General features: G+C 48.9%; 1 protein-coding gene across 2 annotated transcripts in view; it reads right to left on the bottom strand.

Moving 5' to 3' along the window:
• The window catches only part of LOC144168824 (arylsulfatase B-like), a 123,252-nt gene that overhangs the window by 28,727 nt on the left and 68,858 nt on the right, over positions 1-25,667 (bottom strand). For both annotated transcript variants that reach the window (XM_077697810.1, XM_077697811.1), the window contains one exon: positions 3,141-3,251. In XM_077697810.1, coding sequence (XP_077553936.1) covers positions 3,141-3,251 — 111 coding nt within the window. The remainder of the gene's footprint in view (positions 1-3,140; positions 3,252-25,667) is intronic.

Genomic DNA, 25,667 nt, shown 5'->3' with positions numbered 1-25,667 from the left:
GGTATTATGTCGGTGTATGTACGCAAATTTGAACTGGTTCTTTGCTGGGTCCCTGGCCACAGTGGTATAGCCGGGAACGAAGCAGCGGACCGAATGGCTGCTGCTGCTACACTCTCGAATACAGTAGACATAACCACATTACCCTACACCGACGTGAAACCACACATCAGACAACAACTTCGCAAAACATGGCAAACACACTGGAGTGAACAAACAGACAACAAGTTACACGTAATAAAACCACACTTGGGACCATACACCACCGACACACGTAATAGATACACTGAAGTCGCCTTGGCTAGATTACGTTTAGGGCACACTCATGCAACGCACTCGCACCTTCTCACGGGGTCTCCAAGACCTCTGTGCAGCAGGTGCGGAGAGGCCCTATCCGTGATCCACATCCTCATACAATGTAAGGCACTCGACATTACACGACGAAAACACTTCCCACAACTACACACACGACATATTCCACCACACCCGTCATACTTCTTAGGAGATGAAGCCATGTTCTCTGTTCAGCGAACCTTAAGGTTCCTATCTGAAGTTCATTTCTTACAACTCATCTCTTATCACCCATAGTTTTACCCCTAGTCCTATACACCAGCCACCGTATTTATTTTTTAACCACTCACGTTCTTCACCCTGGCCCTTTACACCAGACGTGCTCATAGTATTTAACTGACTTTATCCGATTTCCCTCCTTATCTAATAACTTTGTATTTGGCGCTCTTTGCCCATGTCGGCCTTGCGCCATTAAACTTAAGCCATCATCATCATCATCATCAAATCCTATGGATAAAGGACTGTAAATCCAAATTACTTATCGCTGCAGAGCCAGAAAAACGTTTTTCTGGAGTATTTGTTATTTAAATAATGGCAGTTATTAGGTACAGGCAAAGTGCAAGTTATATATATTGATAAATTCCGCTATTGGCCCCGACGGTATATTCAGGAACCACATGTGTCTGATGTCCACTAGAACGCCGGGGTTGTCTGCGACATTGGCAACAGCACATTTCCTATCCTTGGATGTTCTGGTCTCCAGGCGGATTCTCCACGTGATTTGAATGTACATGACACAAGGCCCGCTGAGCACACGGAATAAAGTCTTCCAATAAGCAAACAATTGGTCTCGCCAATGACATCCCAACGTCCTTGTCTGTTCGACGTGACCCGCAGACGGTGCGTACTAGCCCATGTCATGGAGGACGATAAAACTGCTTTCGAGGAAGAAACGCCTCTAATATATTGTAGATAACTTGCGACTGATTGATAATTCATTATTGGGTGAACATGAGGTTCTCCTGTTGAGTCATGAGCCCGCTGGAGGGCATTACAGTCCCGGTACCCTTGATGCCGCTAGCTATTCAGGCACTCCACGACAAGTTTTGTTGGATCCTAGGGTGTGGACTCAGTCCTCCACTGCTGGTACTTTGGTGTGAGATGGGGAGTGAAGTCCAGCCTTTTTTAGCAGTCTCATACACGATTGTACAGGTTTCTTCTTTTTGTACTTCTTCTTTATTTGTTTCTTTCAAGACAATTACACAGTTGTCTTCGGTGACATGGCGAAAGGCAAAACCATGCCTCACTGGGCCTTGCCAACCTACAGTTGCAGCGGCATCGAAGGGTACAGTTGTTTGCAATTTTCCCACAAAACAAAAAAGTGAAATAAATGCGGAACAGAAATAAGAGTATCATATCAGGCGGACTACAGGGCCTTTTTGTGCATGTGATTGCATAAATAATGGAAGTAACTGTGAATATTGTGTACATAAACTGAAGTTAACACAAATTAACAAAACACGCATGTGAGGTATATAAAATAGAATACATTACGAGCAGGTTGTCGAACTTTTTACCTGTAAACAACTTTAAGGTGCACTTTTTTCAAAGAATATTTGCTTTGTAAGTATTTTGAAGGTTTTCACTGGCACACAATTATTTAAATGTTGCATTAAAATTGAGCTTTCCTTCAGTAGGTCAGATATTTGAGATGCTAACTCCGGGTACCATAATTTATTCGGTAGCGCAAAGTTTCTGGAGAATCCCAGAAATTGAAGGTGTGGAGTACTCATATGAGTAGATCGCGTAAGCAGGGGTTCTGTAAGGATGTGTTTGCCTCCAGCATTCAGATTTTTGTTAGCTTGATAACCCTCGGTGCGGTGCCGGGCATATTGTTAGGTCGAGACTGTAAAAGACCACTATGATGGTATAGACCATTACTGGGACATTTCTGGGGGAAACAAGCAAGGTTGTTGTCTCTAGGATAGTATATCGGTGCGTTTGTGCGCGGGCAGCAACTAGTGCCGCTATGTTACCTTGGAGCGATTTTTGTTCGAATACCCAGGCGGGGTGAGCTTCGGGTAGCCGGGAGATGTTTTTGATAACGCAGTGTTGGGTATTAAAGCATCGATCGGTCTAGGAAGTTTGGCAGGCTATCTACAAGTCTGTCAGCATTGTGATGCAATGTCTCCCTGTTGCGCTGTGGTATTGCATAGGGTCTATGCCATTACCTTGGCTGCTTCTGCAAAAGTGCGGACGGTTAGGCGGTATTAGCTTCGCATTCTGCGTAGTTTACACGTGCAACACCGGCTGGCTGATGCGGGTATTTCCACACGTCAGTGTATCGTGCGGCTGGGCCATAGGCGTACTTGGTGCTCTTACCTCGTGTTTTTGTAAGAGGGTGCATGATTTTGGGATGTAAACTACACCAATCCCTTTGCTTGCGGGCGAAGGTACTCACTTTTGTGCTCTTAAAAGGGGCGTGTCGCGTAGCCTCATCTTCTCAAGGTGGCAAGTCCAGAAGTGTAATTTAAGGTGGTTTAATTGGTATATGTTACGGGCTCTTGCACAGCATATCGCCGTCAAAGCCCGTCAGCATATTTAAGTTCCTCGAGGATTTTTTCGCTTTCCCATTTGGCATGGACGTTCGTCATTGGGGGACAAACGTCCGTGAGTGCTTGACATCTACTGTGCGCCCATTGCATAAATAGAATTCTTCAGGAAGCTTTTTTTAGCCTAAGCGCACCCCTGCCATAATGCTTAATCACCCCCCCCCCCCCGCCGCTCCTCTGGATGCACTAAGCGTCTGCGTCGCGCTCGCGGTGCATTACGATCAGTAGGTAAGCGCTCACCTCGCTTCGGTCGTGAGTGTAGTAGTCGACGAAGCCACCCCAGGAGCCGACGTGGCTCGAGAAGCCCCTTCTTGTAGGGGTGTACGCCGCCTTGTAAAAACCCAGGTGCCACTGGCGAAAGAACAAAACAGGCGGACAGCTGATGGTATATTTTAGCTACGTATTAAAATACTTCTCCAAGGCGGGAGTACGTAAGTCTATGATGCAGAAAGTGACATGGTCGTTCAGGTAAAAAGATAGCTTTATGATCGCTAAAACGTATTGGATACTACCGTGAGTGCCTCAACTACCTCGGGCCGAAATGCCCGAAACTAAACTACAAATTGAAGAGTTTTGCTTGTAAACTGCCGGAGCATAAAAATAAGAACAATTCGCCATTCACTAACACCAATATTTGCAGCAGTTAAGGCTGATATTCTAATCGGCACCGAGTGTCGGCTTGACGATATCCTCAACAATTCTGAAAGTTTTCTTTCTTACTTTGATGTGTACCGTTGCGATCGCAATGTGTACACTTGGGGCGTTTTTTTTCTAGTGGATAAAAGTATGTCCAATACTCCTCTGGCGCTTGCCAGTGGTTGCGAATCCGTTTGGTGAAGTTGCACTCCCTGATGGAGAAGATATCGCCTATGTTCCTTTCACCGTAGCCCTAGCAACACTTTTTTTAACACTTCTTTTAATCTTTTACGAGCCGTTTAACATATTACCCCATGAAATTGAGAACTTGAAAACAAAGCTGTTTTTCTTGGCGGCGACTTTAATGCGCCTCAGATCACCTGGGTAGATATGTCCCTCGTACCATCTTTTACTTCGGCACTTTCGCTAGGATTCACCAATCTGATTGCTACTAACGGAATGTACCACGTATGGACTTCCCGACAAGGCGATACGCTGATTTCGCTTGAAGGCTTGACCTCTCCTTTTTGAACTTTGACAATTCAATGCAATCCATATGTCTTGTTCCTGGCATAAGTGACCACGATGCGGTGTTAGCAACCATCGCATATATGCGTCCGTTACCTATATCGGACGTCTCCTTAAAGTGTTAATGTACCAAGGAGGTAACTACGATCTACTCATGCGGGCCCTGGAAGAATACTTTCAGGTGTTCGTCGAATTCAGCCTAACATATAACAGCTTTGGAAATGTTTCTAAGAAAAGGTACAGGAGCCTAATGATTCTTATATCCAATACAAAAATGGTTTTGAGAACACCGAGAATACCAATCCCTCTTTCACCAGGCAGGTCAAAGCTCTACTAAATGAAAAACTTGGCATTTATTCCAGCCATAGAGCTGACAGGAATGAATCAAATCCAAATCGTTATTAAACCAAATCTTTATTCAACAGCAACTACAAGAGTTCTCGATGCTGCACGCACCATCAAAAAGCCGTGGCTCGGCTTGACTGGGAGGATAACCCCGTATACAAGACAAAAGTAGGCATAATGACTTGTTCTACACACGTCATCCCATAGGAAAAGAAACAAGGCTAAAGATGAAGGTTGGTAAAGATGCGTTTTTTTTTCATCGTTGGGTAACAAGCTCAAAGAAAGCCCTAACAGGTGTGGAAGTATACGAAATCGAATGGCAAGGGCAATGTTCAATAACGCCAATAACAGGTCCCCAGGGAGACATCACCGATGAAGTTAAGAAAGCTTATCATTTAAATGGCCACCTTTAAGTCAGTATCTTCCTCCCCTATCACTGACGTCCATGCTTTGCCCGATTCCAAATATATTAAAGTAATGCCTCAAACTTTACTGTCCTTTGAGGGAGTGAGTAAATTTGTGTCTACGTTAAACTCCGCCATCCATTAGACGAGACCTCATCCCGAGCTATGTAATGAAAACATGCGCTTCGGGGATTTTGGGACATCTTGTTTTGTTTACATAGTCTCTTAGTTCTAGAGAACTTCCTTGAGACTGCACATGTCACACTGGTCATGTCACATCAGTTCATAAAGCGGGTCTCCGTAAACGTGCACAAAATTATAGACCCATATTCCTTACTAGTGTGTGTTGGAAAATATTAGAGCATGTATTCTACGCAACCATGTTTCACCAGTTAGAGTAGTACAATTTTTCATGCATGTCCAGCATGAATTTTGTGCGGGTTTTTTGTGCGCCACCCAGTTGGTTGAATATTCTCCCAGGATATTTTTTTCTTCATTTGACGCTAGCAAACGATTTTATGTCATTTACTAGAGTTCAAAAAAACCTGTGATACTGCTCCCCATTCTGTATTACCCCTTAAGATGTCCTAATTTGGCCTTACTGATTCCGTGCTGGGCTGGGTGCAAAATAATCTGTCGGGGGGCTCACCAAAAGTGGTTACCAACGCCTTGAATTAAATCTCGCAGCTGTCACTTCGGGGGTCCCACAGTGATCTATTTTAGGGCAATTTTTATTTCTCATCTATGTCAATGATATCACCGTGAACATTACATCCAACCCGGATGATTGCGTCATTTATAAGGACAGAGAGAATGACGTTCACGCTGCCTCCCTACAGTGTGACCTTGATTGAAACCATGCCTGGGGCGGTATGGGTCACATAAACCTTGGTCCCAAAAAATGTAGTCAAATTAACGTCAAAGAAAGCGGGCTAGAATTATCCAGAAATACCACATAAGTAACGTTCAAATTTAAAAAAGTATATTACGCAAAATATCTTGGTGTTTCCTTTTCATCAGACCTTTCAGGGAATAAACATGTTGGGTACATCACTTTAAAGGCTGGACGACTTCCCAAATTCCTTAAAACAAATTTTAATAAAGCCCCTCAAGACGTCAAACAAAAATTGTACTTATCTAACACACGTTCGATATTAGAGTACGCTGTTGTGGTATGCGAGCCAAGCAATAAGACCCTTATAAATAAACTGGTGGCAATTCGAAATTGGGCTGTACAATTTCTTACTAACTCGTGCTGTTAGGACAATAGCGTACAGACCTTAAACGATGTCTCTCGTGGGACACTCTACAACTGCGCGTACCTTTTCTAGGTGTTTTGAGGAGGCAGCAATAGATGGACATCAGTACCTTCATCGGCCCACATATGTAACCAGACGAAGGGGAAACAGTAAAAAAATGCTGAACGCGCCTGCCGTACACCTACATTCCAGCGTCATTTTTCCCCAGGTCGATTAAAGAGTTGAACGCCCTTCCGCCTTTGTTGCTCCCGCCAACACTTGATTGTTTTTCGCTGCACTCTGGCTGCACTTGGGCATGAGCAAAACATGACTTGAATCTTTTTTGTGGTTAGTGTCCTGCTGTCAACTGCTGTTCCCGTTGTATGCGAAGGACTAGCAGCATTTCAGCATGGCCACATGATCTAAAGCGTGTTTTCTCTCTCCCTTTTTTAGTTTTTCTTTTGTTATAGAGCGTGACGCTGTCGTCTGTTGTTCCGGCTGTTCAGTTCTAACCGTGTACTGCCGTAAATTGCTAACCGATGCATTCTACTGGTCCCATTATGCCTTGCTTGTTATTCTTTGTGTTCACTTCCTCTATAGTGCCACCTACAACAATGCCTTTTGGCCAGTGTAGGTATGATAATGCATAAATAAATATTGCCATTTCGCCAGGTTGTAAACTCTGTACCTATTGGAAAAAGCCGGAACATGATGGGAAATTTATTTTTCGAACGTGCCCGCCGCGGTGGCTCAGTGGCTAAGCATTTCAATTTATCGCTATATTACATTGATAGTTGGGTTTCACGCACCGACGCAACGCAGGCGATGACACGCGCTGTAGTGAAATGGTCCGGCTTAAGTTTGGATTCATTGATTGTGGGGTTTGCGCTGCTGAGCACAAGGTCGCGGGTTCGATTCCCTGCCGCGGCAGCCGCTCTATTGATGGAGGCGAAAAACGAAAACGCCCGTGTGTACGAGATTTCGGGGCACGTTAAAGATCCCCAGGTGGTCAAAATTAATCTGGAACCCTCCACTACGGCGCGCCTCATCGCCTGCGTTGCGTCGGCGCGTTAAACCCCACAATCAATCAATCAGTTTTTCGAACGTTTAGCATAATTAGCTCAAATATGAATTCGAGCGATTCATTCGCTTTTCCCAAACAAGCGCTTACATACCGTAAACTTGTAAAATCACCAAAATGCGTTTTTTTTTCTTTACCCCTCAAGCAAAATATTTGTGCAAGTCATCAAGAACAGAACGCCGAAGTTGTAGAAAAGCACCCCGAGCGGATCGTTCAAGCTCGCGCACTCGCTCTTCTGGATGCATCTCTTGGTGCGTTGCTCAGTGTTGTTCTGTGTGCGCTGTGCAGGCCCACTCACATATAACGAGTTGGCAAGATGAGATCCGGACCTCTCGGGAGGTATCACGTCTGGCCAATCTATAGCTGCATTATTAGCAATTTGCTCAGAATTCGCGATGTTCTCACGACTTTACAAAATGGACACACTTCACCGGTGGCATAAGCTTTGCAGTGGAGAGTGTAGGCCATCATGAAATACTAAACCTTTTTCTAGGTTGGAGAGCAGCGACAAGAGGTCCATGGAGTGATTGAATTATTTTTTTGCCATGTGTTCACAGACTTTTCCACAGAAGCAGAGGAAATGCGACAAGGCTGTGGGGATGGCCTCGGCGAATAAGCTACAGCTGTTTAATAGCACTTCCATTTCGGCAGCAAAAAAAAATCATTGAATTAAAGCTTGTACTGTACACGTACCACCATAATTGCTCGTGTTTTTTTAGGAAAAGGTTTTCAATGAAAACAACAAATGCCGAGAAAAAGGCCATTCCACCCTGCATTTGTGGATAAACAGCGGAGATTTACAGTCCCTAGAGGGGGGAGGGGGGCGTATACACGTAACCGCTGGTCCTACAGATCCGCAGTAAGAACCACGCACTACACTAAGGAATCCTTGCCCGTCACGCAGACTTTGAACGTTTGCACGCCAGTGTTTTCAGAACGGTACACAGAGAACACGTGCACCGCAATTTCACGTTTCGTGACATCACAACTGTCACCAATCCCAATCTAATCATTCTCGAACAAGAGTCTGTCGCACACAGCACAGCTGAATAGGTAAAGTCCCTGTGAAATTTTCTCATACGCACCCTTCCGCTCTTCCAATCCCTACTCGCGGCAAGCCGCCGCATGCACATTCGCGACATCGGTCTGCGTGAGCGTCCCGCACTTTTTCCAAGGCAGCCGATCGCACCGACCACGGATGTCTGTGCATTATAGACGGTTTTCTACCTTTGCAGTTGCAACCCCTGGTTTCAGCATATGTATTACTGGTTTGCTCCGTCTCTCCCGGCGCGATTAATTAATCATATTATGTAGTTTTTTTTTGCTTCTTTCAGCGCATATAAAGGCACACGTCTCACAGGTTTGCCTTTCCCTCTTCATTGAAGGCGATGAGTGCTTTGAGGTGTAGACGACATCTAAAATGTATGTAAACCTAGACATATATAGCTAAACTGTAAGAAACGGTCAATCCGAATACTGCGCGCGGTCGCTAGTAGCGAAATCGCAGGCCACGGAACTTTGTCTGCGTGCATTTGTGTGTACTAAACTAGTTCCTGCTACAACTAGGCAATCATATGGACAAAATAGTCTATTTAAGGAAAGTAATCTAGAGCTACGATCCCGCTAAACTTCATTCATATTGACCTAGGTCGCGTGGAATGGCTGCGCATTCACAAACCGTACGGGCCCATGACACCTACGGTCATCCATGGGCTCGACTGAGCATATGTGCACGTACTTATACTGTGCCCACGCGAGTTCAAGCCCATTGGTCTCGTGGTATAGAGGTTTCATTTCTGGCTATCACTTGCATGAACCTGGTTGAAATATTGCAGCAGCTGTAATTTTTTATTTTATTTGTTGTCTTAATTGAAACACAATTCGTCTTATCCTGCGTTATATCAGCGGCGAATTTGGGCATTAACAGAAATTTTGGAGTTTTGTTCTCTTTAAGCCAACTCAGGCACTTGTCGTGTACTTTCTTTTGTACTATGCAGCGGCAAATCTGGGCATTAAAAACTAAATTTCGGGGGGTTTTGTTTCGTTTAGGCCAAATCCGGCTGTTGTCTTGTGCTTGGTTTTGTACTTTAGAGTGGTTCGGGCCCTTTTATGCTGGTTTAAGTTACTTCTCTTGAATACTTTGTAAGTTAGTGTAATTTTATCCTTGGCTAGGTCGGTTGTCGGCCAAAAATGTATTTTATCTTGAGTAATTTTGTCCCCTTTACGTCGCTTTTGACGCTACCATAGCTAGGGGAGCAAAGGCTAGCTGCGGTAAGCAGAAGTGCATGTGATTTCTTTTTTTATATGAAGCTTGTATTACCCTTTTTATGTTTATGTTGACTGCGGTTAGTTTATCAAGGAAACTTTTGACCTACTTTAGTCATGTTTGGGCTCTCGAGCATGCCACAAACAGCAACGGTACCCTACTGATTATAGGTTGTGAATAGGTTGTTTTCAGTGGCGTGACACCCATGATGGCAACCATTTGTGTCGCCTCAGCAACGGCACCGTGCAGGCATGAGCCTTATAAAGTAGGAGTGGTTCCCTAGTCCGGGAATCCAAGTGACGACCGGGCGACCGATGCCCTAGATACCAGTAGTTGCTGGACGTCCAGGTGGTCGCTGGTGATCAGGTTCTCCCACAGCTCATGGAGGGGGAGGGGGAAAGGAAAGCGTGGGAGGGCAGGTTTATGCGTACACTTTAATAAAATGTGGACGAGTGTGCCAGGCTTAGAGCAAAAAGTGTATTGGGCGCGAAATTGAGTAGGAAACATGTGGTTTAAGCGAATTGGATGGACGAAGGTATTCGTTTGGATGCGACGAAGAGTCGTTTCTTCTGATTTGGACAGCTTGGAGTGAGGTTGAGGAAATTGTTGCCTGTCGAGTCGATAGTACTGTGTGATGTCCTGAAACGTAACCAGTGGTGTGGACTCCACTTGTACTTCTGGGGCCTGGGAGGAGAGTGCGCAGGCTTGATGATGGGCAAAATTATTACCTGTCAATGTACAAAGGTAAAGGGCTATAGAATAAAATAAAAGCCCAACCCGCACGCCATACGTATCGCGGGGCCTGTCAAAGTACAGTGGGCGGGTGTCCAGACGAGGGCGACGTTAACTACTGTTTTCAACAGCTTCCCACAGCCTACCTGTTGAAAACACGAGTGAAATCGTCGGCACAAATCAGCTGAGTAGTAGTGGCTGATGTTGCGAGAGGAGGGGGAAAGTTGGTGGGGCCACCCTCCCCGCCAAGAAGCTCCGGCAGGCAGCTTGGGAGTCGGTGAAGATGACCGCGCTCTTGGTGTGAACAAGTGCGACTGCGATGGCTAGTTCCTCAGCAATATGCGTGGATGTCGTGGTAACTGAAGCAGAGGTTATAAGAGCCGATTTGGTGGTGACGGTTGCAACCTTGTGCTGCCCGCCTGGATACGAGCTAGCATCTGTATACGCGACGTCCAGACGGTTCCCATAGATGTTCTCGTGGGCTTGACTCCGTGCTTGTCTTCTGCCCGGGTGGAGATCAGGGTGCATGTTCTTCGGTAATGGACGAACCCGTACAGCAGATCTCCAAGCCTCGGGGAGGACAAGAAGAGCAGGAGGAGATGCTGGGTGCGCGAGTCGTAGGCGTTTGAGTAGCCAAAGGCCCGGAGGTGTTTGAGTGAGCCGGACACGTTGGCTGGCAAGGTGGCCCTCAAAACATTCTGAAACCGTATTATGAAGACCCAGTTGTAGAAGCCGCTGAGTAGAGGTGTTCATAGGCAGGCCCAATGCCTGTTTAAATGCCTTGCGTATGAACTTGTCAGGAGCGTCCAAGTCTGCTTTCGTGAGGCAAAGGTATGGAGCAACGTAGATAACCCTAGAGATCAGAAGTGCTCAAACCAGTCTAATCATATCTTGTTCTTTCAGGCCCCCATGGCGGTTAGATATGCGTCGGAGCATGTGCATAACTTGAGTGAATGTCTTGGATAATTTGGATAAGGTCAGATCGTTCCATGTATTTGCCTGTATGGTGAGACCGAGAATTTTGATTGAAGAGCTGGGGTTGATGTCCTGGCCGTCCAAATGTAAGGAGATGGGCTCAATTGTTCGAACCGGTGGGTGCTTGCTCACAATTATTAATTCAGACTTATGAGGTGTGCATTGAAGACCCACTGACAATGCGTAAGACTGCACAATGTCCGTGGCTTCTTGGAGAGCATCTTGTATCTTTCCTATAGAGTCTGTATCTGTCCATATGGTGATATCACCTGCATATAGAGCATGATGTATATTCGGGATGGCATCTAGTTGTTTGGGCAAGTCGATTAAGGCCAGATTGAACAGAAGTGGGGACAATACAGAACCTTGCGGCGTCCCTCGATCACCAAGCAATATAGGATCCGACGTGAGGTCACTAACTTTCAGGATAGCCTGGCGTTGGGTTAAAAATCTGTAATGTAGGAGTAGACGCGATGGCCACATCCAGTCTGATTGAGCCGGGAGAGAATAGCTGAATGTAAAACGTTTTCGAAGGCGCCTTTAAGATCAAGTGCTAGGATGGCCCTCGGAGAATGACGGGTAGCCGGCGCCAAGACTTCCTCCTTCAAACGGAGGAGGATGTCGTGGGTACTCAGGTGTTTGCGGAACCCATACATGGTATTGGGGAATAGGCCTCTGTCCTCCAAAAATGGTTGAAGACGCCTCAGCATAAGCCGTTCTACCAGCTTACCAACACAGGATGTGAGGGATAACGGGCGCAATTTGTCCAGATGAGGTGACTTGTTGCGAGCTGCCGTGTTTTTGGTATCGGCCACAGATCGCCCAGCTTTCGGCGAACGCTTCCACTTCGGCCATTCGGCCACTCGCCGATAGATGTCGTTATTCTCCCAGCTATCAATGCACTCACTGCTATGCAGCTACGCTGCCGCCGTATCTTAATCGGCATGAGCGTGCAACTCACAATTTCTACGGAAGCATTATTTTGCTTTTGTTCTAAACGACTCTACTGTGGGCCAGGTGCGTGCGCACCTGTGTCTATCTCCACTACTGCGATGGCATTCTGTTCGTCATTCAGCTTTTCGCACCCATGGCTCCAGTCTCCGCTGGTGATGCGGAGTTCTCAGGGCAGATAGAGCCTCCTCCAACAATGTCCCTTCTATTATTCATGCCTGCTGACGCCACGGGCGAGACTAGGGTGGTAACGGCGAAAACGACGGCCGCCTTGGCCTGCTTGTTTGTCTTCGAGATGCGGAAGCATGCGCGGACACACTGGGCACTTATAAAAAAACAGCGCCAAAAAGGATACGACAGGGAGTAAACACAAATACTGAGCTGAACTGCCAACTGAGCTTTATTTAGAAGAACAATGAATATATACTAGAATCAAAAACAAGGAGGACAGAAGGAACTCCATAACACAAACACACAAAAAAACACAAAAAATGGAAATGATTGTGGAAATGAAAGCAGCCATGTGTAATGCGTTGGTCATGATCCTAGGTATCTTATATCCCTGTGGTACAACTCGATAGAGGGTGTGCTCACCAACACCCTCTCTTTCTATATAAATTCTTCTTCTCAATTCTGGTAAATAAACCTCAGTTGGCAGTTCAGCGCAGTGTTTGTCTTTACTCCCTGTCGTATCGTTTTTTGGCGCTGTTTTTTCTAAGTGGCATCATGCACCAACTAGCCCGTCTCAGTTCACTTGCACAGTGGGCACTTTCGTGGTTGTTTTCAGTGCTTCCTATAAAAGCTGAACTTTTCTCTGAACTTTTATGTGAACATCATATGTAATCCCTATGGCAGACGAAAAGCCATCTAACCCTCCGCCTATCGACGACGATGGTTGAAGGCGAAAGCTTCTTCGTGTGGGATTCTTTGGTTGGCCAATACCACAATGGCATATGTGCAACTATGGGGGTACGCAGAAATTTTCTAGAATACCCACAGCAACTCCCGGGCGTGCACTCCATATGTTTAACGTTTTTGGTTTGGAGTGTACGGCGAGAATCTGCTGCTTGACGTTCGCTTCGACCACGTCGAAATACAGCAATCGCACAGACGATGGCTTCATCACGCGAAGGACCCAGGATCAATTCCGCCACGGGAAACATTTTTTTCTTCGACCTGACCCACGATCATTTATCATCGTCGTCAGAGAACGTTTGCTTTACTGCAGGGCGTATTGCCGTACAATGGCATCAGAGCGGACACTACAGCTTCGCTTTGATATTCCGATTTCAGCAAATGGTAAGGCAGCCGTATACGGATGGCCGCTGGCAATAAAACAAACCATTACCACTCTTAACATAGCGGCAGTGTCAACAGCACACAGATACACAATAACTCTGGCACGAGGGCCACCTGTCGGGGTGTCTAATTACCCGCTAGCCACCACCCTTTGAAGCGGCTGCATGCAAGCGAAACAAGACAGCGTCCATACAAAAAACGCACCGCCTATTCTGTGAACCAGACTACAGAATACTGGTGAGCTTTATTCCATACCCTTGTGGTCCAGACCACAAGGTTATGATCTGCTTTTAGCTACTGTTAAAAGTGATCCGTACGTCGGCTTCGGTGGCGCAGTGGTACAATCTTGGGTTTTGGCCCTAACACCATGGGTTCGGGTCTCAGCAGTTAGATTTTTTCTCATAGGACATTTTTTGCTGTAATCTGTTCTCTAAAGTAACTTCGATGTAATATTTGTTAGTAAGAGTGAATTCGAATTTTGAATGGTTGCTTTAGACAAATAAAGATCAGGCATACGCCTCCAACGCTGCCTGCAGGGTCGCCACTGCAATACCCGTAGGGGCTCGTTTCGAAACCAGCCGTGGGAGTCTTTGGCGCCATTGCATTTGGGGCGCGTTCAAAACTGTGATTTACCGTTTTCATGCCTTCGAAACCCACAATAATGTGGAGCAGTCACTCTGTTCGCAGATGTGTATTTACGAGAGTGCAAACGTTTCTGACGCGATCGTACTATGGTATCAGCGCCAGGTGTGGTCTCAGACCAATGTCGCGAAGCCGGCTTATGCATGAAGCTGATTGTTCATCCACTGTCTAGAATTTACTAACAGTGTCTACGTAAGCAGCGTTTGTTCAGGTGGTCATGCTACGCCTATAAACTATGATTTAAATTGGTTTCCTGCGTTTACACAATATAGCGAAGCACACATACGTCACAACGCGCCAGTTACGCTAGCTAATATAACATTTGGGATATTGATACTAACCTAGACAAGGAATGTGAGATGCATTTCCCGAACATTCTACAAAAGAAGTGCGCTGGATACTACAAAATTAAACTCGCGGATCCGCACCCCGCAAATACTTTAATGCTGGGTCACCTCGTCCTGAGGCGAGCGCTCGCAAACATTCATCTGCTACAGATATCCTCCGCGAGCAGCGCGGCAGCGGGCTTATAGAGCAAGCTGCGTCCGCGAATAAACGTTCCTTTGAAACATCACTTTATGACACACGGAGCCTGCAGAAACTAGCGCAAACTAAAATCATATCGCCCTATAAGATGCCACAGTCTTCCAACAACACATTTTATCTTTAATCGTTTGTGAACGTCCTGCTCTGTACTTTCAAAAAAGCACCCACCGAGTGATCCGTTGAGGTTAAAAAACGAAAATAAATTGAGCGCACAGCTTGTGTGTTTGATAACTGAAACGCTCATTCTTTGATTTTGTTCCGCATTCGGGCACAACGTAAGTTACGCGTCCCCCTCCCTACCTACCACGTCCTGCTAAAAAGCGGAGCATTGCGCATCGAGTTGGGTATGCTGAGTACTACTTGGCTGAGGTTCAGACAAACGTCTTTAGAATTCCGTAAGCTGCACCGGGGGTTTTTCATTCCTGTGAGAGCTACTCTATTTCTTCCCGAGTTGCAGACATTTTTTTTTCGGTCGTTTTATTCGATTTTCTTGTTTGTTTCTACAAGGCATGAGTGTTCACATATTTCTTGACGCAGACACTTGGACCTATTTTGACCACGTGGTCGAAATTAATCCGGAACCCTCGACTACGGCGCGCCTCATCGTCTATGTTGCGTTGGCGCGTTAATCCCTAAAATCAATCAACACCACAGAGACTGATTTTTGTACGACGTATATATTCTAACCTTACCCTCATCCGTTCTACGCGCTGCAAGACGAAACCACACTGCACTACTAACACGTCTAAGCGAGGACACAATAGATATTCCCTCGTGCCTGACCTGTTCGGAAGGGACCGTCGTGATGTGCTGCGGCCGCCGCTGACGCACAGCGGTCATGAAGCGCGCAGAACCACGCACCTGGATATTTTTTGTTGGCGTTTGACCACTATTCCAAGCTGCAGCTGTTTTTTGAAGTGGCCGAAACGTAATTTTCGCTTACAGACGTGGCCATAAAAAGTTGGTTAGGGCACGGAAAGGCAAGAACCAGCGAAGGAGAAGCAATACATAGCATGAGCTCGTATCAGCGGCGCAGCGCCCATCCCGTAGACGCCATGGAGAACGGCGGCAGGCGACACAGCCATCACCAAGCTCGAGCGAGAGAAATAACATTTATTTAAAGAGCTCCCCCTTATGGGGCGGTGGCGGCTGCCCACAGGGCTGCAGCGACCTGGAGGCCTCGGGAGGTGACTAGCACCTGGTCCGAAACCTAGGAGCTCCGCATGGACTGCTCGCAGGCCTGGGGGGTTGAGAAGGGTGGGTAGGGATTCTCGGAGCACTGGATAGGGAATGAAAGTGCGTCTCCAGTGCACCACAGTGCGGGCAGCGGGGTGATGGAAACAGGGGGGCGGGGGGAGTGTCGTAGGATCGTGCGGTGAGGGAAGGTGTGCACGCGATGATGCGCCACATGCGGGCCTCCTCTGGTGATAGGGAGCTCTGGGGGGGGGGGGGGGGGGGGGGAGGGAGGTGGAGGGTCCGATGGTTCAGTCTGTTGTACAGGGGGGTAGGGATGCTGTGGTTAGGATGAAAAAAAAAACGGACGCTGCCGGTTTGTTTTTTATGTTTTATTCACACGTGGCTAAATGCAGGGTTGGTTGTACAGGAAAAGACTAACACTAGGTCTTCTTCTAATATCGCGCTAAGGCTAACCCCGTTGTAGGCACTGCAAGGTTTCCATGACGCATACCTGGGAATCACTAATCCCGTTACGCGAACGTGCAACGAGCCGGCGGCTGCTACAGTGCGGGCATGTTCCGCTTGCGTAACGGACGGCAACGGCATCCACTTAAGAGTCGGCGCCCCTTATCGAACTCTTCCATCGCTCGTGAGGATTTGCTGGCGATGCTGGTGGTTGCTATCTGCCGCCATCTCAAGGCTTCCGACGTCCCAGATCTCACCTCGATTGTACGGCGGCGCGTTCTTCACCTTGGGCGCGATCCTCCGACGGAGCACGGATGTCAAAGCCAAGAACGTATCGTTAACTAAAACTGGGCACGCTCCGCACGTGTCTGAAGAGATTGTAGACAGCACTGCGAAAACAAGATCGATTTGGCTCCCATTGATGGCAGACGGCAGTTGCAGCCCACGCACGGGAACCCCCCGTTGACGGAAATACTGACCTACGCGTAAAGGTCTGCTGCGCTGTGGGCATATTACTGGGGAAGCATTAAGTGACCCGTTGCGCGAGAAAGCCGGCATCGGCTTCAGAAGCTATGAAGTGATTGATGATTGATTGTGGTGTTTAACGCGCCGACGCAACGCAGGCGATGAGGCGTGCCGCAGTGGAGGGCTCCGGATTAATTTTGACCACGTGGGGATCTTTAACGTGCGCAGAAATATCGAACACACAGGCGTTTTTGCTTTTCGATTCCATCAGAAAAGCGGCCGCCGCGGCCTGGAATCGAAACCGCGACCTGTGCTCAGCAGCGCAGCGCCTTAGCCACTGAGCCACCGCGGCGGGTGAAGCTATGAAGTTGTTCTGAGACTTCGTGTCTGGGAAGCGCTTCCTAGCGTGAGGCGTTCCACAGTGCGAGCTGAAACTCAGCAGTATCGTAAGGAGACCGTCCACGCCAATGCACTGCGAATGAAGGGAGTGGAAGAACGCAGCTAACAGACAGGCAGAGAAATTCACCATCGTTAGCAGTATTCCCAGTACACGCAGGCAGGAACGAGCAGCGAGGCAACGAGTAGAAGGCAGATCGAAGCTATTCGAGATGGTTAAGGCGGGCGCGGATCACGAAGTAAAGCGTCTCAAGCGACAAGACGATGAGGCCCTTGGAGAAGTGAGACGGAACGAGAAACATGTGACAAATTTCTCGTACAACTCCTCCGGCACAAAACCGCCAAGAAAAGAAAGCAGCAAGCGTTTGCAAGATGAAACATCGGTTGGCATCCTTGCGCCTGTCAAGCCCTTCTCGTGTTCGGGCGAGGTGTTCGCCAAACGGCACCAGAATCCCGGGACGCTCGCCGCCGAGTCTGTACACAAAGCAGCCGCGTCGGCGGATTGCCTCGAAAGCGCGTCATCCCTATTTCATATTTGCCGCGCTTTCGAGGCGCTTTTTCAAAGAAAGTGCTACGAGTTGTGCCGCGCCTCCGCCAGATGGCGCCACGGGTCCCGCGATCGAGAGAAGACGCAGTGAAACATCCCCCTCGCTAGGGGCACAATCAAATGCAGAGCATTTCCGGGGGCGCACGACGTTAAGTAGTTTGCGTTACGTTAATGTTGTTGCACTTGTGGCAACTGCTGACGAGAGAGCGCTCGTCAGCAGTAATTTGAATGAGTCAACGATATAAGGCGCGTTCGTAGCGTCCCCTCTGTGTCGGCTTTGTGGCGCAGCGGGTAGACCATCATGTATACAGTCGAACACGGATATATCGAACACGGGTATATCGAATTATTGTCTATATCGAACTAATAAATTATCCCCTTGAAAATTCTGTGTAAAAGTATAGGAATTCGTACGTTTATATCGAACCGTATTTTTCCCGACATTGGGTATATCGAACGCCGCGCGAGTTGGAAGGTGCTCTTCGGCGGTCGCGGCACTCCCGATTGAGGTTGAGGAGGATATGGAGGAATGCACAGGCATGGCGAAGACTGGCTCGCGTAACTAATATCCCCTACCGGAACGAATTTGCGCTTGCCCAGTCGGGCCCCGCTACCGGCCGCCGTAGCGTTAGCGGACGGAGCCCGGTATGCTAAATCTCTCTAGGCACACAAGCCCGAACGCTCGGAAAATATGACAGTGCGAGGTAGGCATCTGCCCCGACTGCACACGTCCTTTTTTTTCGGCTGCGTACGTTCCCAGGATTGCCGAAAAAGAGTTTTTCTTTCTCTCTCTCTGGGTCTGTCTTCCCCCGATGTCGTCTCGGAAAAGGGAAGAGGGAACGAAGGCGCTGGTGGCCTCCTCCTTCTTTTACATTTTGCTGCTGTTGCTGCTGTTTGGCGAGTTTTCCCGCACCTTTCGGAGATCACTGTTACTCTCGGAGATGACCATCGCGAGTGCTTTGTTGGAGTCCGTTCAGAGAGCCTTGGAATTGTTACCTTCAAAGTTCTTGTGGTACGTGCGCGCTGTTCTTCTTTTGCGTACGTGTTGTGCATGGTGTGCGAAGGCGCAGCGTGCTGCTGGAATTTTCTAGTTGTGCAGCCTGAGAAGTTCGAGACCAGCGTCTTTAATTTCATTTCCAGGACGAAGAAGCAGGCCAAGATGAGCGATTTTTTTTTTCACGGAAATAAAGTGTCCTGTTGCATCGTGAGGGCGGAATTAGTTGTCATTCTTGAATGCGACGATCGTCCGCCATAGGTGAGGTCTCAGAGCCCATATTTTTTATATCGAATTTTTCATATATCGAACTAATGGCGATCCCCTTGGAGTTCGATATATCCGTGTTCGACTATTGCGTTCCGCCCGCAGGGTCGAGGGATCGAAACCGGGCGCCGGATAGTATTTTAAGTGCGAATGCACTTCTTAAGCGAGCCTGAATCGTCCGCCGCCGTCGTCCGCATAGCAACAGCTGCGGGTGCGCGCGCTCCTCGTCTTCCCTAGCAACGGGGGGAGATGGGCGCGCGCTACTCTCCTCCTCCTCTCTCCGCTCAGTGACTCCGGGTGTTGGGCGCCTCCTCTCCACTTCGGGCGGGAGAGCTCTCGCTCGCGTAGCGGGCGCTCCGCATTCCGACGCGTGAGGGCGCTCGTGTAGCGGCCGCGTGGCGCGGGAGGGTATTAGTCGAGCGCGCGCCGTCGTCGAGAGCGGTCGCTGGTCCTGCATCTCGATAACGATGACGGCGGACCGGGAAACGGTACCAGCAATAACGAGTGAAATATCTTTATTTGTAGTTGTGTGCGTGTGTGTAATCTCTCGACTACTCATTAAGATCACGATATCCACCGTAATCGCGCAATCAACAACCGTGCATTCGCACTTACACACTCTCCCCCTCGGGGAAGTGCGAGGGAATTTTTTTTTTATATATAGTAGGGAGGGGTGCGGTGCGGACTACGGACGTCAACGCGGGTGACATCGTGAGTTACTGAAATGCTCTGCATTTAAAAAAGCAGGAGCCCGTGTAACGAGTTCTCGAGCATGTGAAAGTACTGCCTCATTGCCTACTAAGCCAGTGTGGGCCGGAGTCCACAGTAGCTCCACAGGATCCTGGGGAGGGTGTCGGAGGATGATACGTAGAGCTTGTGGAGAGATACGTTCCTTGAGGTAGTTCGATAGCGCATGCTGGGAGTCGGAGAAGATGGTGGTGGGTTGGGGCTGTTGAACTATGGCGAGGGCAATGGCAACTTCCTCTGCCACCATAGGAGAGGGGTGAGGACAGACATGGTTGTGGGTTGGGGAGGTCCGTACATAGAAGTGGCACAAGCCTGATTGTTCGGGTATTGAGCCTCGTCCACATAGATTGTAACTGGGGAGGGTGGGTGGGAGATGGTGTGACGCTTGGCACATACGATACGGCGGCCTGCATGGTGGAGAGTGTCCATCTTGCGAAGAAGGGGTTTGATGAGAAGTAGGCCTGGTATGTGGGGGGGGGGTATTGGCAGTGGGGAAGAGGGAGTTTCAAATGGGTTGATATTGAAGGAGGCTAGGATGTGGTGTCCAGTGGATGAGCGGGAAAGATGGAGGATTTGTGAGGAGCGCTGCGCTTCGATGAGTTCCTGTGTAGTGTTGTGGAGTCCCATAGCTGTAAGGCACGTGATAGAGGCATGGGGAGGTAAAAGCAACGCGTGGCGGTAGGCTTTTCGTATGAGGCCGTTGAGTTGTGTATGCTGGGTTTGTGTGAGGGGGTGAAAAGAAGGTGGTAGTTTAATTGGCTGATTAGAAAGCTTTGGAGAAGACGTATACGGTCGGTCTCTCCCATGCGTGTTGGCGGTTTGACACCCGGTGGATAAGGTGACAGGTGTGGCCTACGTATTCTTTGATGTGAGTGAGTGCTATGTGAGGAGAGCTGGTGCAGGTGATGTGAAGTCCTAGAATATGGAGATGGGTGGTTTGGGGGATATGTGTTGTGTGCAAATAAGCAGACTTAGGTGGGTGGAAGGACGAGTAGGGCTGACTTGGTGGGGGAGCAGTTGAGCGTTAGGGGTTGGATGCATGGCAGGGTGGTAGTGAGACCTGCCTGTAAGTTTTCCTCGATGTGTGCATCGTTACGTGAAGGAACCGAGGGAGTTATGTCGTCTGCATAAAGAGTGCTGTGGAGGTGGGGGACATTTTGTAAGGCTGTAGCAAGGGGATAAGAACTATGTTAAAAGGAATGGGTGATAGGACAGCCCCTTGGGGTGTGCCGCGTGCTGGCAAAGGGAAAGGGGGGACTGCAGGGTGCCCAGGTGTATCTTTGCCGTATAGGAGAGAGAAATTTCCGGATATAGGCGTAGGTGTTGGGGCTGAGGCCGAGTGAAGTGAGTGGAAGCAATATGGTTGTGTGGGAAATGTTATCAAATGCTTTGTGCACATCTAAAGAGGGAATGGTCGCATTGTCACGTGTAGGGTGGTGGTGTAGAATGCCGTGGTAGACCTGTATAAGAGCTTCCTGGGTTGAAAGATGCGGTCCAAATCCTAGCAAAGCTGGGGTGAAAATGTTGTTTTTTTCAAGGTAGTGGGTTATTAGGGCGTGTATGACATGTTCCAACATGTTCCAAGAAAAGAGGTCAGGGAGATTGGATGAAGTTGCAGGATGCCCAGAGTTTTATTAGGTTTGGGGATAAGCGTTATATCGGAGTAGGTCCAGCTACTACGGATACTATGATTGTACCAGTGTGCGTTGAGTACGGTAGTGAGGTGGTCAATGGTGAGGACGTCAAGATGGCGGAGGAGTGTATTTGTGATACCATCTGCTTCGGGAGCAGTATGGCGACGGAGTGTGAGCAACGCGGCTTTCACTTCTTCGAAAGTGATGGAGGCATCGAGTTCGTCATTGTTTGGGCCAGCGTATTCAGGCTGCTCAGGTAGCCGGGAGCAGGGGGCATATAGAGTTGTTTAAGTGTGCTAAGACGTGCGTCGGGGTTCTGCTTGAGGGAGTGCATCAGTCGTTGTACCCGACCGTTGGTGCGGTGTTTGGAGTTTTCCGGATTAAGGAGGTGACGTAGATGGCCCAAGTGCATTTAGTAGAAATCGTTCCGTTGAGGAAGTCACACAGCTGGTTCCAGCTGGTGCGGGCGAGGGTTTGTGCGTGTTGCTGCATGTCCTGTTGGAGACGAGCTAGTTTACGTTTGAGGGTATGGTTGTGCTTCTGCTGCCTCCGACGTTTTTTCTATGGCGCAGTAAGTTTCCCAAAAGTGTTGCATGAGGGAGTCAAGATACGGGGATGGCGTAGCGGGGTCTACAGGGTGTTCATGTTTGGTGCGGGTGGTAAGTAGTGCTCCAAGCCATTCTTCCAGGGCATCGGGATCGGCGGAAGAGGGGGCTGGGATTTTGCGGCTGTCCTGGCGGAACGCATCTCAGTTCGTAATTGAGGGTTGTTACGATTTAGGGGGCCGGTAGGCTAGAGAAGGAAGGGCAAGTTCAATAATGTAGTGGTCCCTGCCTAGTGTATGTGGTAGTATTTGCCAGTATCCTGAGTGCATGTTATATGAAAAGGTGAGGCCTGGGTGGGTGTCTTTTTGTATGCTATTGCCTATGCGGGTAGGGGTATAAGGGTCAGAGTATGTCGAGAGTTGTAGTTGTTGTGCGAGTTCCCAGAGAAGCCGGCCTTTACAAATAGTTCTGAGGTAGCCCCAAGCAAAGTGGGGGGCGTTACAATCTCCGCATAGTACAATCCGGTCAATCCCAGGAAACGTTAGTGCCTGCTTGAAAAGAGAGGTAAAGCTAGTCTGCGGGTCTTTAGGGGGCTGTATATGTTAAGGATGTGCATTTTGGCCTGGGATGGTTTCGGTGGTAGGTTGGTGACGAGGAGATGCGGGATTGGTGAAGTAAGGGTATGAGGGGTTGCTACAATGTTGCGGTGGGTAAAGATGGCGACAGAGGGGTGCAATGGGGATTTATAGGCAGTGCAACTGGACAGTTGAGGAAGCGTATTTACCTCTTACAGTGCAATAAGTGATAGAGGGGAGGTGAGGGAGTGAAGAAGTGCTTGTAAATCCATGCGCTTGTGTTTGAAGCCGCGGCAGTTTCACTGCCATATAACATGCTATTTTTTAAATGCAGAGCATCTCAGTAACTCACGATGTCACCCGCGTTGACGTCCGTAGTCGTAGTCCGCACCCCTCCCCCTACACTATATAAAAAAATACTATCCGGCGCGTGGTTTCGATCCCTCGACCCTGCGGGAGGAACGCAATGTACATGGTGCTCTACCCACTGCGCCACAAAGCCGACACAGAATGGGAGGCTACGAATGCGCCTTATATCCTTGACTCATTCAAACTACGTCAAGAAGCCGCTGATACAACGCATTCACTACCTGTGGGCGGAACGCGAGGTACATGGTGCTCTTCCCACTACGCCACAAAACCGACACAGAATGGAAGGCTACGAACGCGCCTTATATCCTTGACTCATTCAAACTGCGTCAAGACGCTGCTGATACAACGCATTCACTACCAGCAACTCCCAAAACACTAAACGATAACGCAATACACCCACCCCCTATGCGACGCATTTACTCGAGTCCCCCTCGCGGCGAGATGGGCCCAATTTTTTATAGATCTGCGTCATGGTCGATATTGGGTGCTAAGGGCATGCTTTCTGGTAAGAGAGGTGGGGATGTATGAGTAAAGGTCAATAAATGCCTGGCTGATTTCAGGAGCTCAATGTGTAAGTCCTGTACTGTCTTTTTTATAGCGACTATTTTTTCATGTGTTTGCTGTTTGAGAGTAGTGAAAGCATTTTCAAAATGCGTGCGGAGGGACTGCATTTCGGGCGCGGGTGAGGTAGTAGTAGTTTGGTTAAGGGCTTTACGTTTAAGAGGCGGCTCCGCTTGTGGTGCATCAGGTAGGGAGGGTGGGGTGGGGGCTTCGGCTTTCAGAAGGGCATTTTTTGGGCGAGTAGCTCATTCCATGTTTGGTTTGGAAGAGTTGGGAACGGAGGTCTTGAATCTCTTTAAGCATGTTTTGTATTTGAATGTGCCATGAAGGAGGTGGTTAAGAGGTATTATGAGAAAGTGTGGGTGGCGGAGGAGTATGGAGCAGGCCTGTGGAGTTTACCTGTCCTCGGACGGCTTGACTGTAGGCGGCGGATCCCCTTGGTGGTCGATGTGGGCCTTGGAGGGTGGCATTCCACGGATCTTGGCTGTTGGAGGCCAGCTGAGCATAAGTGGGCGGCGCTTGCGAGGTTGGAACCGTTGGGGGCAGTCCTCAGAGCCCGTTGCGTGTGGGCGTTCGCACACTGTGCACATGGGATTGCACGGATGGTCATCTGGGGGGTTCAACGTGCCACAGCGGGAGCACCTTGGGGATGGTTGTGCACTGGGACAGACATCTTTTCGGTGTAGGGTCTTCCAGCAAAGGGCGCACGCTTCGGTGTTGCGCCGTAGGGGTTTGCATCTGTACGTGGTAGATCGATAACGAATCCAGAAGGGGACCTTTGTACCATCAAATAGGATTTGCGCCATATTCGATGTGTTTGGGCGTTTCGCCTCTAGGATGCGAAGGCCTAGATTGAAGTTGCAGATGCTGTCCCACACTTGCTCTGGCGTGTCTTCTTCCGGGATGTTAAAAATCACCCCGGCAACGGTGTTGTCGGGTGCTGACACATGCGCAGCCACTTCGTATGACTGCCCCCGAATCGTGAGGGAGTTTTCCACCACATACTTCTTCGCGCGTTCCTGGCATGGGGTTCTGATGAGCATGTAGTTGGTGGTCTGCTGGATGCGGACTTGATCGACGGGGTTTTAGTGTACGCCCGCTTGGTGCATGACGGCATCCGCGAGAGAAGCTTGGGCTACAAACCTCAGGTCCAGTTCACCAAGCGGGCGCAGAATGATTTTATGTCCGTGGCCGGTAGTGGCGAAGGTAGAGCTGGACGGGGTGGCAGTCGAGAGCCGGGTCTTTTTTGGGGCGAGGCGGGGGCGAGTGAGGGGGTGTTCTTGGTGGGGCATTTGCAGTGTCGTGGAAGGCTCGTTGTCTGCGACGAATTTCCGCCCATCCAGGTTGACTGAGTTCCGTGGGGTCAATTTCTTCTCCGGCCACAGTGACCTCCATGGTCGAAGGGTGCTCAAACGGTGCGCCGCGGCTTGCGCGTGCGCCTGAATTCCTACGCCGGCGATGAGTCCTGGCCCGGTGTACTAGGTCTGAGTAGGCATAGCTCACTGTGCGGCGTGGCTGAAACTTCAAAATGCTGGAACTGACCGTTGAATGGCCCGATTTTCCTGACTTTGGTGTCTGCGCGATCCGTAAAGCTTTACAGACCCGGCCTTGCAGGGCTTGCGAGCAGTGGGGCTCTTTAAGCGATGAAACTGGCGTTCAAATGCAGAGCCGACGTGAAGGCGTGCTCATCGCTCGACCCCTGGCGGGCTTTAACCAAGATCGAGGATTACACCGTTGCGCGTTCAACAGAACAAACCTTGCGCGCAGAATAATGCTGGCCATTATCCTGTGTTCATTACCGTCATCATTATCCTCACCATCACCTTGTTTAAGTCCACTGGTCCAAAGAACAGGCACTGCCTACAAGCAATAACCACACAAAGATTATCTTCACGTTTAGCAAAAAACGCAGGCAGCGTGTACCTTTTTTGAAGTGATGCTTCTCTTTTTTCAAGTTTCCGACATACCTAAACCAACAATTTTACCAGCAGACCTGCTTAATCTCCTGCTCGCGCCGTCATTTAACAGAAAAAATACCACAAACATGCTTAGCGCACGTGAACATGCGTCTCGTAATGTTCCTTGTAACCTGGCACGAACCCACATGAAGGATTTGCCAGTAATCGGGCGTAAGAAGGGCTAATAAAAGTGCGCCGTTCGGCTACGCAAGACTGTAATCGACGACAAGCCGAAGTGTGCGTTTGAAAAAACAGCGCCGCCGACAAAACTACCCCGCCTGTTCAGTCGTGACGAATCATGATGAACTTTCAGCGGCAAGTCCGTCGATCCCTCGGCGCACACGCCCGCGCAGTGCTAGACTGATTGATTTATTGTAGGGTTTAACGTTCCCACACAACGCTGGCGATGAGGCGCGCCGCAT

Source organism: Haemaphysalis longicornis, unplaced genomic scaffold (assembly GCF_048455015.1).
Source record: "Haemaphysalis longicornis isolate Haplotype H1 unplaced genomic scaffold, Haemaphysalis longicornis Haplotype H1 scaffold_2, whole genome shotgun sequence".
NCBI classification, from domain to species: Eukaryota; Metazoa; Arthropoda; class Arachnida; order Ixodida; family Ixodidae; genus Haemaphysalis; species Haemaphysalis longicornis.
The sequence above is the reverse complement of the archived record's forward strand: the minus strand, read 5'-3'. Positions and strand labels throughout refer to the sequence as shown.